The 12,500-nt window shown below is 36.6% G+C and overlaps 1 protein-coding gene across 1 annotated transcript in view; it reads left to right on the top strand.

Moving 5' to 3' along the window:
- Positions 1–12,500, top strand: part of LOC137656076 (uncharacterized) — a 35,523-nt gene that overhangs the window by 12,010 nt on the left and 11,013 nt on the right. Inside the window, exons 2-5 of the mRNA XM_068390249.1 lie at positions 403–890; positions 2,117–2,280; positions 9,486–9,648; positions 12,173–12,450. Coding sequence (XP_068246350.1) covers positions 403–890; positions 2,117–2,280; positions 9,486–9,648; positions 12,173–12,450 — 1,093 coding nt within the window. The remainder of the gene's footprint in view (positions 1–402; positions 891–2,116; positions 2,281–9,485; positions 9,649–12,172; positions 12,451–12,500) is intronic.

Here is a 12,500-nt window from a genome sequence, read left to right as displayed (position 1 = left end):
ATATATATATGTATATATATATATGTGTTTTGTTAACTATTTAATGACTTAGCACTCATACTGACATCATATAACATAGTTCAAGACCTGCATAAACAATTACCATAAAATTGCAAATCGCATTATTCTGTTGCAACGAGTTCTTGGGCAGGAATATAAATAACTTGTATCTTTATATTCTTCCTCTACTGGAAGGCTTTGGAACCCTATTCTTGCTTCTTTTTTCTTGAGTCTCCTGTTCCATTGAGGTCAAGGCGGATTCATCTCTTATGTCTTCATCATTTTCTTTTTTTATCTTTGGGTGTTTGGTAGTAAAATACTTCAAGTAGGCTTTTCAATAGACCTATAAGAAAACAGAATTCACTTAAGATAACATTAAAATCCTCGTTCCTTTTCTTCCAGTGGTTGGGACCATAGTCCTTCTATCAATGGTCTGTCAAGGCAAAGAACTGACGGATGTCCTGGCGGTCCTCGAGAAGCAATTCGAGGCCATCCCATCCCCAACTGCAGATGAGTTCTCAAGGTCAGCCTCAGAAGCGTCTTCGTCGTCCTCCTCGACATCAGGCAGGGCGCCCCAGATCAAATTCGAAACTCCTTCCATCCTATCGTCCCCGATAGCCTCCAATCTGGCGAAGCTCATTTCGAACGCCCTCGGTACGAATGAGGAGGCCCCGAAAGAGGCCGCTAAAGAGAAGATAGAGGACCTCGCGGAGAAGAAGGGTGAAGAAGGGGATGAAGAGGATGCCCTGGAGGATGAGAGCGACGTAACAACACCCTCTGATAGATTAGACAGTAGAGAGGACCTTTCTGTCAATGATTCTAAGACAGCTGGTAATTCATCCCGTGCAGATGAGAGCAAAGTGGATTTTACACCAGCCTCAGCTGAACAGGTAATAATTATCTAATCAATTTTAGTTTGTGGGAAATTTGATGAACATCATTTTGATGTGGGAAATCTATTAGACATTGGCCTCTGTAAAGTCTTCCTTGGATAACATTTACTATTGTGGGAAATTTAGCTGTTTCACTTTTCAATATAAAATTCATTTTTAAAGTTCAATGTGGGGAGATTTTTAACATCATTTTGATGTGGGAAATCTATTATATATTGACCTCTGTAAAGTCTTACTTGGATAACGTTTACTATTGTAGGAAATTTAGCAGTTTCAATTTTTTATACAAAATTTACTTTTTAAAGTTCAATGTGGGGAGATTTTCCTTCTGAAAATGATTCTCGTTATAGATTTACTTATAAAGGCTGTCCTCCAGAAAAGACCCACCTAAACTTAAAAGATCTTCTAGGAGGACACTCCAAAATCAAACCATTGTTCTCTAGTCTTAGGTAGTGCAATAGCCTCTGTACCCTGGTCCTCTATTGTCTTGGGTTAGAGATCTCTTGCTTGAGGATGCACCCTAGCACACTATTCTACCTTATTTCTCTTCGTCTTGTTTGTTCAAGTTTTTTATAGTTTATATATGAAATATTTATTTGAATGCTGTTGAAATATTTTATTTTTTCATTGTTTCCTTTCCTCACTGGGCTATTTTCACTGTTGGGGCCCCTAGGCTTACAGCATCCTGCTTTTCTAACTAGGTTTGTAGCTTAGTAATAATAATAATAATAATAATAATAATAATAATAATAATAATAATAGTACTACTACTACTACTACTACTACTACTACTACTACTACTAATAATAATAATAATAATAATAATAATAATAATAGTAATAATAATAATAATAATAATTTTTACACCCCCATACCCCTTAGAATAAGACATCTAAGTTCTATGAAAATTTCAATGATGCTCAATCACTTTGGATTATTATTATTATTATTATTATTATTATTATTATTATTATTATTATTATTATTATTATTATTATTATCATTACAAATCAAGCCACAACTCATGTTAGTAAAGCAATCCAAAGGTAGTAAATGTATAAATATACCAAAACTTCCTCACCAGATTCATTTAATCAAAAAGGATTCTCTTTGTCTCACCTCCTATTTTGGAGAAAGGTAATGAATATATAAATATATCATGACTTCCTTATCAGATTTATTTTACTCAAATAGGATTCTCTTTGTCTCTCTCTCTCTCCTAGTTTGGAGAACTCGGAACAGGCTCGAAGCTCATGGAATACCTCCCAGACTTCTCCCAAATGTCCGTTGAGGCAAACGACCTCGCAGGAATCGCCGGAGTCGGATTGGCCGGCCTCATGGCGGTTACGGCTATCTTCGCGGTTCCAGTGGCTCCAGTGATCCTCAGGTAAATGGAAAATTGGTTTCAGGTGATTGGTTTAAATGGAAATTGGTTTCAGGTGATTGATTTAGATGGAAATTGGTTGCAGTTGGCCGGAGCCATTTTGGATTCTGTGGCTCCAGTGATCCTCAGGTAATTGGAAAATGGTTTAAAATGATTGGTTTAAATGGAAATTGGTTGCAATTGGCCGGAGCCATTTCGGTTCCTGTGGCTCCAGTGATCCTCAGGTAATTGGAAAAGTTGGTTTTAGGTGATTGGTTTAAATTGAAATTGGTTTCAGGTGATGGGTTTAAACGGAAATTGTTTGCAATTGGCCGGAGCCATATCAGTTCCAGTGGCTCCAGTGATCCTCATGTAATTTTTTTTAATAGGAAATTGGTTTCAGCCGATTGATTTAAATGGAAATTGTTTGCAATTGACCGGGACCATTTGTCGGCAACTCGAATGACGACCTGTATAGAAAATTTAAAATAACGACCTGTATAGAAAATTTACGAAAGATTGATACAAATAGATTAGAGACGTTATGAGGTGTCTCTTAGCTTGAAAATCATCGCATGTCACCGCTATAACAATTGTCAGTACACCACCAAGAGATTGTAGTGAACATATTACTGTCTGGCATTGATTTCGAATCACCTTATTTCCTTTCCTCACTGGGCTATTTTTTCCTGTTGGAGCCCTTGGGCTTATAGCATCTTGCTTTTCCAGCTAGGGTTGTAGCTTGGCTAATAATAATAATAATAATAATAATAATAATAATAATAATAATAATAATAATAATACCCCTCTACAAGTTGTCTAGAGACGCCTTTGCTTAATTTGGGTATTAGAATTGACTTGGGTGCTAGATTTAACTTGGTTGCAAATTTATCTTAGGTGCTAGAACTAACTTGGGTGAAGGATTTAATTTGGGTGCTAGAATTAACTTGGTTGCAAATTTATCTTCGGTGCTAGAACTAACTTGGGTGAAGGATTTAATTTGGGTGCTAGATTTAACTTGGTTGCAAATTTATCTTCGGTGCTAGAACTAACTTGGGTGAAGGATTTAATTTGGGTGCTAGATTTAACTTGGTTGCAAATATATCTGGGGTGCTAGAACTAACTTGGGTGAAGGATTTAATTTAGGTGCTAGATTTAACTTGGTTGCAAATTTATCTTGGGTGCTAGAACTAACTTGGGTGAAGGATTTAATGTGGGTGCTAGAATTAATTTGGTTGCAAATTTATCTTGGGTGCTAGAACTAACTTACGTGAAGGATTTAATTTGGGTGCTATAATTGACTTGGTTACAATTTTATCTTAGGTGCTAGAACTAACTTAGGTGAAGGATTTAATTTGGGTGCTAGATTTATCTTAGGTGATAAATTTATCTTGGATGCTATATTTATCTAAATTGCTAGAATTATCTTGGGTGCTAGATTTAATTTGGGTGCTAGATTTAACTTTCGTGTATCTCTAAAATTGGTTTTCTAGATGGACTACAGAGCTGATCCTGGTATCAAAATACTGGGGTTTGAGGATGGTGAAGTCAATTGTGCTAACATAAATTTACTAGAATGTCCCTTTGAAGATCAATAGGGTAAATTCCACGGTCAAATAGCATAATCTGGCTACGAAATAAACGAAAATGGTCTTTGCTCAGGCTAAAAGAGGGATTTCGTAGTCTAATTAAAGGATTTGGGGTCTGATAAGCTCAATGGCTTCATCACCAATGACCATAAATAACATGATTAAGGTCAAAGATAAACTTTTCAAGGTCAAGTAGCACACATTTTCGGAAAATTAGAGTAGATATCTAGGTGGGCTAGATTACTTTAGTGTCTATTTTGGGCTAAAATTACTTCTAGATAAGATAAAATAGAAGTAGGTATACATAGTACAGATTGTGTGGAGAAAAGGCCTGGAGAAATTTCCTCTGGTCAGGGGAGCTTTTAGGGACTGTCTAGGGATGTCCCTGACAGTGAAATGAACATTATTGCCATCATATTCAATCAACATGAACGCAAAAACTTATCAAAAGGGTCATGTAAATAACAAGTACTTAATTCAGCAACTCTTCTCGTCTGCTGAAACAATCAAGCTGTTTCTCTATGCCACTTTTATCAAATATAAATGTCCTTAAGTAATTATCAGATACTGTCACACACACTTCATGATTTATTTCCATTTGGATATTGATAGTCCCCTTGCTATTATAGTGCTAACGTGTTTGCCTAGCATTCGCATGGCACCAGATCGATCCCAGCCCGGGACCGTGAGTTTAAGCTGTATACTGGGAAGGCCACTCCTGTGTTTAGGTAGTATAGTGGGGCGGGGGCCGGTTGGGCTTGCCTGGATGAAGTTTTGGTGAACATCTATTCCGATGAAACTGGAACTTAAACCAGACACCTTTAACTTTTAACCTTTAACCTTTAACCTATCATTGCCTTGCTAAGTAGTACAGTGCTAACGTGTTTGCCTAGCATTCGCATGGCACCAGATCGATCCCAGCCCGGGACCGTGAGTTTAAGCTCTTTGCTGGGGAGGCCCCTCCTGTGTTTAGGTAGTATAGTGGGGCGGGGGCCGGTTGGGCTTGTCTGGATGAAGTTCTGGTAAGCATCTATTCTGATGAAGCTAGAACTTAAACCAGACACCTTTAACTTTTAACCTTTAACCTTTAACTTTTAACCTTTAACCTTTAACTTTTAACCTTTAACCTTTACGAGATATTACCTTGCTAAGGTGAACATGACAGCAGTGATGGTTGCAGTCAATAGATAATTTACGAGCACATATCCCATGTGACAGTGGCTTCTGCAGACCAAGAGACAGCTGAAGACCTCACAGATTCTGATTTTATGACTAACTTTAACGGAGGTGGATTGTCTGTAGTAAAAATTGTTCACTGTTCACGTCGTACACGCTGCTCATATATTACTTATTGACTGTGACCTTCGGTGCCACTGTGTTCACCTTCGCCAAGAAATGTCTCGTAGAAATACGGTAGAAATTGTGTCTCCTGTTGCAATGTAACTGTTCATTTATTTGGTATCTTAAAGGTGACATAACTCAAATTATTATATTTATTTTATTCTTTTCCCATTAGGCTTTTTTTAAGACTGTATAACCGAATGTACCTATCGCATTTTTAAAAAAGTTGAAAGATTTTAAATAGCAATGATATGATAACTCAAATTTTTATAATTTTTTTTATTTCTTTCCCATTAAGACTTTTTTTTCAAGACGATATAACCAAAAATACCTATCACATTTTTAACTAAGTTGAAAGATTTTGAATAATAAGGATAATATGAACAATAGGTAAAATAATAATGGTCTTCCAGTGAAAAATTTCATTCGTTTATTCCAAAATTAAGAAGAAAGTAATATCAGCAAGTCCTGGTACAAGATATGTACCGTCTCTAAGAGTTCGAGCCAATAAAGTTTCATCCTATATATATATATATATATATATATATATATATATATATATATATATATATATATATATATATATATGATAAATTTTGCACATTTTTACGTGTTTTTTTCATATTCAAATAAGCCATATATATTTTTGATACATTAATGTCTGGATTCTCTTAACGACCTCGGGATCAGAGCCCCAGGCGAAATCACACAAAGACAAGAGCTTGGCTCCAGCCGGGAATCGAACCCTGGTCGGCAAGCTTGTATAGACAGTGACTAAGCCACTTGGCCACTTCTTCGTGGCCAAGTGGCTTAGTCACTGTCTATACAAGCTTGCCGACCAGGGTTCGATTCCCGGCTGGAGCCAAGCTCTTGTCTTTGTGTGATTTCGCCTGGGGCTCTGATCCCGAGGTCGTTAAGAGAATCCAGACATTAATGTATCAAAAATATATATGGCTTTTATATATATATATATATATATATATATATATATATATATATATATATATATATATATATATATATATAAATATGTATCATTGACAGTAGTGACAAGTGGAAGGTTTTAAGTAAGGGAAAACAGAATGTGGAGAAAATTCCAAAGTTCGGGAAAGGTGAGAAGAGGTTGCAAGACAGGTATCACAAGGTTAGCTGACCACTGAGAGCAAGAAAGGCCGTGGGTGAAATGATGACTGAAGAAAAGAAATAAACAAAATAAATTATATTATGAATTCTGAAAGTTGCTGGAAGGTTTAAAGGTCACCCTCCACTCAATTTATAAAGGTCACGCTCCGCTCAGTTATAAATGACACCCTCCACTCATTTTATAAAGGTCACACTCCACTTACATGATAAATATCACCCTCCAATTAATTCATAAAGGTCACCCTACACTCAATTTATAAAGGTCACCTTACACTCAACGTATAATGGCCACCTTATACATAATCTATGAAGGTCACCCTCCACTTACTTTATAAAGGTCACCCTCCAATCAGTTTTTAAAGGTCACCCTCAACCCAATTTAAAAAGATCATCTGAACTCAATTTATAAAGGTTACCTCCACTTACTTCATAAAGGTCACCCTCCAATTACTTTATAAGGGTCACCATCCACTAGATTTATAAAGGTCACCCGCCACCCAGTTTATAAATGACACCCTCCACTCAACTTATAAAGGTCACCCTCCACTCAACTTATATAGGTCACCCTAGGATCAATTTAAAAATGACAGCTTCCACTCAATTTATAAAGGTCACCCTCCACATAATTTAGTCCCATTGTGGACAAGGGATTGGCTGCTGATGATTCAGTGAAGCTTGATCTATGGAGCCACAGGATGGCAGCCACCGACCATCTCACTAAGCTAACTTAACATTTCTTAACAGAAAACCTCCCTTATTTGTTCAACCTAATAACCTTGTTGGTTCGACTGCGCAGCCTTTGCTGGTGAGTTGCGCTTGGCTTAACTCGTAGATATTGTAATCTAGTCTATGAAATAAAGATTTCGAAACGCGATATAAAAAAGATAATGAAGACATTGATTTCAATACTGAATAAGAGTGACATTATCAGTAATAGTGATAATATAAACATCGATGATTATGCAAATAATAATCAAATTTATGACAATAGCAATGACGAACAACAATCCTACTATCACCAATGATGAAATAATCACGAAATGGCTCATTTCTAAAATCCCTTTTTGAAATCGCTTCTACGCAAAACAATGACAACAGCAAATGAAATAGATCTAGTTAATATTTAGATCGTGACCACCAATTAGTACTAAAGCTCACGTGACAATATTATTATTATTATTATTATTATTATTATTATTACTAGCTAAGCTACATCCCTAGTTGGAAAAGCAGGATGCTTTAAGCCCAAGGGCTCCAAAAGGTAAAAATGGCCCAGTGAGGAAGTGAAACAAGGAAATAAATAAACTACTTGAGAAGTATCGAACTATTGAAATAAAATATTTTAAGAACAGTAACAATGTTAGAATTAATCTTTAATATATAACTATGACCTCATTCTTAAAGAAATAATTTTTTCAGAGATTTACTATAGGTCTCAGGTCTCAGATTAACTAGCAATGGGGACTAATAATGTCCAAAAAATTCAAAATAGTGTATTCGTCCTTAAAATAAATTCTCATACCTAAAACCTTAATAACCATCCATACAAGACGGATGTTAGCTCTAATGGGTAACATTAAAGTACTCAAAGTCAATACTGTGAACAAACGAATGTTCAAAAGACCAAGAACATGTACTGGCATAAGTCCAGCTCGGTTAAACAGCAGCATAGATGGTTATCAGATGTTTGATCACACAAAAGGAGCGTGTTAATCAGATCGAAGTCAAACGTTAGGCTTTGTTCTCTCTCTCTCTCTCTCTCTCTCTCTCTCTCTCTCTCTCTCTCTCTCTCTCTCTCTCTCTCTCTCTCTCTCTCTCTCTATTCATTCCTCTTTATTAGCTGTGTTTAAAAATTGAAGCACCTTATCTATACTACCTTCAACCAAGTTCGCACACAAAAGGTTCCGAAAGATATTTTACTTATGAAGAAGTTTATGTCTATTCTATGAATATACAGAATAAAACAGTACAGTAAACTACGACGGTACTAAATGAGTATTCAAGTGACCATTATGATTCCTGAACTTCTGTTCTTTCAATACTGTTCCATTTGACCATTAGAGAAACATTTTTATTACCTCCGCCAACGAATTTGGAAGGAGGTTATGTTTTCCCTCTTGCCTGTGTGTGTGCATGTGTTTTTTTTTTTTTTTTTTTTTTTTTTTTTGTGAATAGCCTCCTACCCACAATTTTATTCGTAGAGTAATGAAACTTGTAGTGATTGATTTACGTAAAAAGCTGGAAATGATTAAAATTTGGATATTCAATGTCAAAGGTCAAGGTCACGGTCAAGCAAAATGTCCAATTCACGTAATCACCCATAAGTTTGGACATCGTTGTCATAGACACTTCAAAATTGGTTCATACTTGAGTGTATTAAAACCCACGCCAATTAAAACATGTTAAGGTCAAAGATTGAGGCAAAGGTCGAGCAAAAGGTTGAAAAATAAGCTTTCCATGATTTTTGTCACTTAGTATTGAAAATAGTTTATATGAAACTTCTCTTTTTGCATGATTATTTCCTCGTGCATTTGATTAATTTTCAAAATGTGTTTAAACTATATTAAGCAAAAAAAATAATATTTAGTTTTATATTTCTCTAATGATGCCCAGGAGTAGAGGGCTGTTAATGTCATAGTTGAGGTCAATGATAAGGTCATACCTGAAGCTCAGAGGTCACAAAATCAAAGTATGACTTAAATTTCAAAGGTCAAGTCTGAATTAAACTGTAAGAATAACCTTTTAACTCTTTTATTCAAAGGTTATGTATTCAGGTTAAAGGTTAAAATTAATCTAACATTTGCGTTAAATTTTGAATTATTGGATTTACGATTCATAAATACCTTATATCATTTAATGACATCAATATGCAAAGTCAATGTGATAATTCGGGTCAAAGTTAGATAAGATATCAAGATATATTTATTTTGCACTTTACAATTTGTATCTTCCCTTCTGGGAGACATAGGAGTGTAACATTATTATATTGCTCAGCTTTGGTGGAACATTTCATTTATAAATAAATTGCTCACCTATCTTAGGTGAGCAAGACTATTTAGGAAATTACCGATATATGGTGAATATGATTACTTTTACCTCAACAAAAACCAGATAAGCGAAAAAATAACATTATAATGCCCCATTTTACCCTTTCAGACGAACAGGAAATAACGGCTGGGCAGGGCTTCCTTCTTGGAGCGATCTCTTCAGCTGGTGGAGTACCCCAGAGCCCGCAGCTGAGGCCTGGGTGGACAAGCATAACCAGGGGTACGATTATCGCTACGATTATGACTCTGCAGCTTACCCCCACAATGGACAGGTAGGTCGTTCATTAACACTGTTGGTATGTCAGGTAGAATTCTTCCCTAGGGCAACATTACCCCCACTGAGGAGACAAGACCGAAGGAAGGAAAGAGGATGGACACCACCTCGCTTCTCGCGGATTTAATCATTCGACCGCGAAGGAATGAGGAAGGACACCACCTCGCTTCTCGTGGACTTGACCATCCGCCCGTGAAGAAATGAAGAAGGACACCACCTCACTTCTAGCGGACTTTACCATCCACCTGCGAAGGAATGAGGAAGGATACCACCTTGATTTAATCATTAGCCCGCAAAGGAATGAGGAAGGACACTAGCTTGCTTCTCACAGACTTGACCATCAGCCCACGAAGGCATGAGGAAGGATACCACCTCGCTTCTAGCGGATTTAACCATTCGCCCGCGAAGGAATGAGGAAGGACATCACCTCGCTTCTCACGGACTTAACCATCCACCCGCGAAGGAATGAGGAAGGACACCACCTCGCTTCTCACGGAATTAACCATCTACCCACGGAGGAATGAGGAAGGACATCACCTCGCCTCTCACAGACTTAACCATCCACCCGCGGAGGAATGAGGAAGGACACCCCCCTCGCTTCTCCAAGATTTAACCATCCGCCCACGAAGGAATGAGGAGAGACACCACCTCACTTCTCACGGACTTAACCATCCACCCGTGAAGGAATGAGGATGGACACCACCTCGCTTCTCACGGAATTAACCATCCACCCACGGAGGAATGAGGAAGGACACCACCTCGCTTCTCACAGACATAACCATCCACCCACGAAGGAATGAAGAAGGACACCACCTCGCTTCTCACGGAATTAACCATCCACCCGCGGAGGAATGAGGAAGGACACCACCTCGCTTCTCACAGACTTAACCATCCACCCATGGAGGAATGAGGAAGGACACCACCTCGCTTCTCACGGACTTAACCATCCACCCGCGTGAACGAAAGGATGGTAAAAATCACAGCATATACTCTACCTATGCTTCATGCTATAGATGATAAACCTGACTTGCTTGCTTGTAGTAGATTGCCCTGAGCTAGAGACCCCGTTTGGAGAAATGCTCTGAGCAATCTACAACAAGCAAGCAAGTTGGATTATTATCTATAGCGTGAAGCACATGTAGAGTGTATGCTGTGGTTTTTGTAAGCATTGTGTTCCATTTATATGATGTACGCGAAATGTTGTGCTAAGGAAAGCTTTTATCTAAATAATATTAAATACATTTATCTGACAGGCATCGTTTTTAAAATGCCAAGAGTAATTGTGTTTCAGTAATCTAAATTGCTGTGATGCTAATATCTTAAATGTGCAAAGCAAATCTTAGACATTTTTTTTTTAATTGAATGAGGACAATAATAAGAAATTTAATATTCAATGTATAAGTTTCTTAATGATCGCATTTGCTTATCGTTTTAACAACTATCAGTTTCTGGTAGTTACATACAGACCAACCAAAGTTTAAGACCATCCTGAAGTTTATCCGACACGCAAGAGACGATAACTGTCGTTGGTCTGACAGCCATCTGTCTGAGCTACTGCACTCACCAATGCCGTTTTGTTTTGTGTTGTTCTCTCCAATAAAAAGTATTTGAATTTCAATGGTCTTTCGGGTAAGGGTCGTGTACACAGAGTTAACATCTTCCAAAAATAATGCGTCCGTGATGTCTGCGGTTTTTTTTTTTTTTTTTTTTTTTTTTTTTTTTTTTTTTTTTTTTTTTTTTTTTAACGACTCAGTTTCTTGCTCGCTGGCTGATTGGAAGTTTTTTATTTTATTAAGAAATATGCATTTAATAATTACCAACTTGAGTTTCTTGCATTTGATAATTACAAACTGAATGATATTAACAATGTTAAATTGTGATTTTAAAATGATAACAAATACTATAGGGAAAAAGAGATAAACATTGTTTACCTTTAATAATATCACAGGACCAGCTCATTCTGTTGAGAATATATCAATTAACAATTTGATCCTTTTAATAAGAGATTAGAACTAAGACATTCTTTGGAACTGACAAATGTGTCAAGTAACGCAAATCACTTTTATTGCGTATTCATTAACCTAATTTTTTATCATGTAAATGAAATCGATTTGGGTGATACCAGTGATACGAGGCATTGTATAGTTAGTCAGTCACTCATTTATTTAAACCTTTACGTCATATATATATATATATATATATATATATATATATATATATATATATATATATATATTATATATATATATATATATATATATATATATATATATATATATATATATATATATATATATATATGTATATATACATACATATATATATATATATATATATATATATATATATATATATATATACGCATACAAAAATATCTGTGTTTACATATCTCTTTACAATGCATATGCATAAAATAAAAAAACAGTAATTCAAAATAAGAAAAATTAAGAATAAGGCAATAAAAATAAATCATATCTATCCCAAACATTCCACATTACTAAACCAGACCATCTCACCCACAGCAATACTACGCCTACGACACTTCGAGCAGTGGAAGCGAGCAAGCAGCTTACTACGCCGAGACAGACACGAACCATGTGCAATACGCATCTCCAGAAGAGGAGCCTACCCATGAGTACGATGCCCAAGCTGCTTATGCCCAACAGCCGGCATACCACCAGCAGGAATACCAACCACAGCATCCGCAGCATCCCCCTGAGGCGTACAATATACGCCAAAGGAACCGGAGACCTGCTGCTGCTGCTGGTGTGGACGGCCATGAATACGTCACTTTGGAACAGTAGGTTTCGAAACGTCTTGTTTTTCATAATTAAAAAGTTTTTTTGGCAC

Source organism: Palaemon carinicauda, chromosome 17 (assembly GCF_036898095.1).
Source record: "Palaemon carinicauda isolate YSFRI2023 chromosome 17, ASM3689809v2, whole genome shotgun sequence".
Classification (NCBI taxonomy): domain Eukaryota; kingdom Metazoa; phylum Arthropoda; class Malacostraca; order Decapoda; family Palaemonidae; genus Palaemon; species Palaemon carinicauda.
This window is presented reverse-complemented; position numbering and strand designations above follow the sequence as displayed.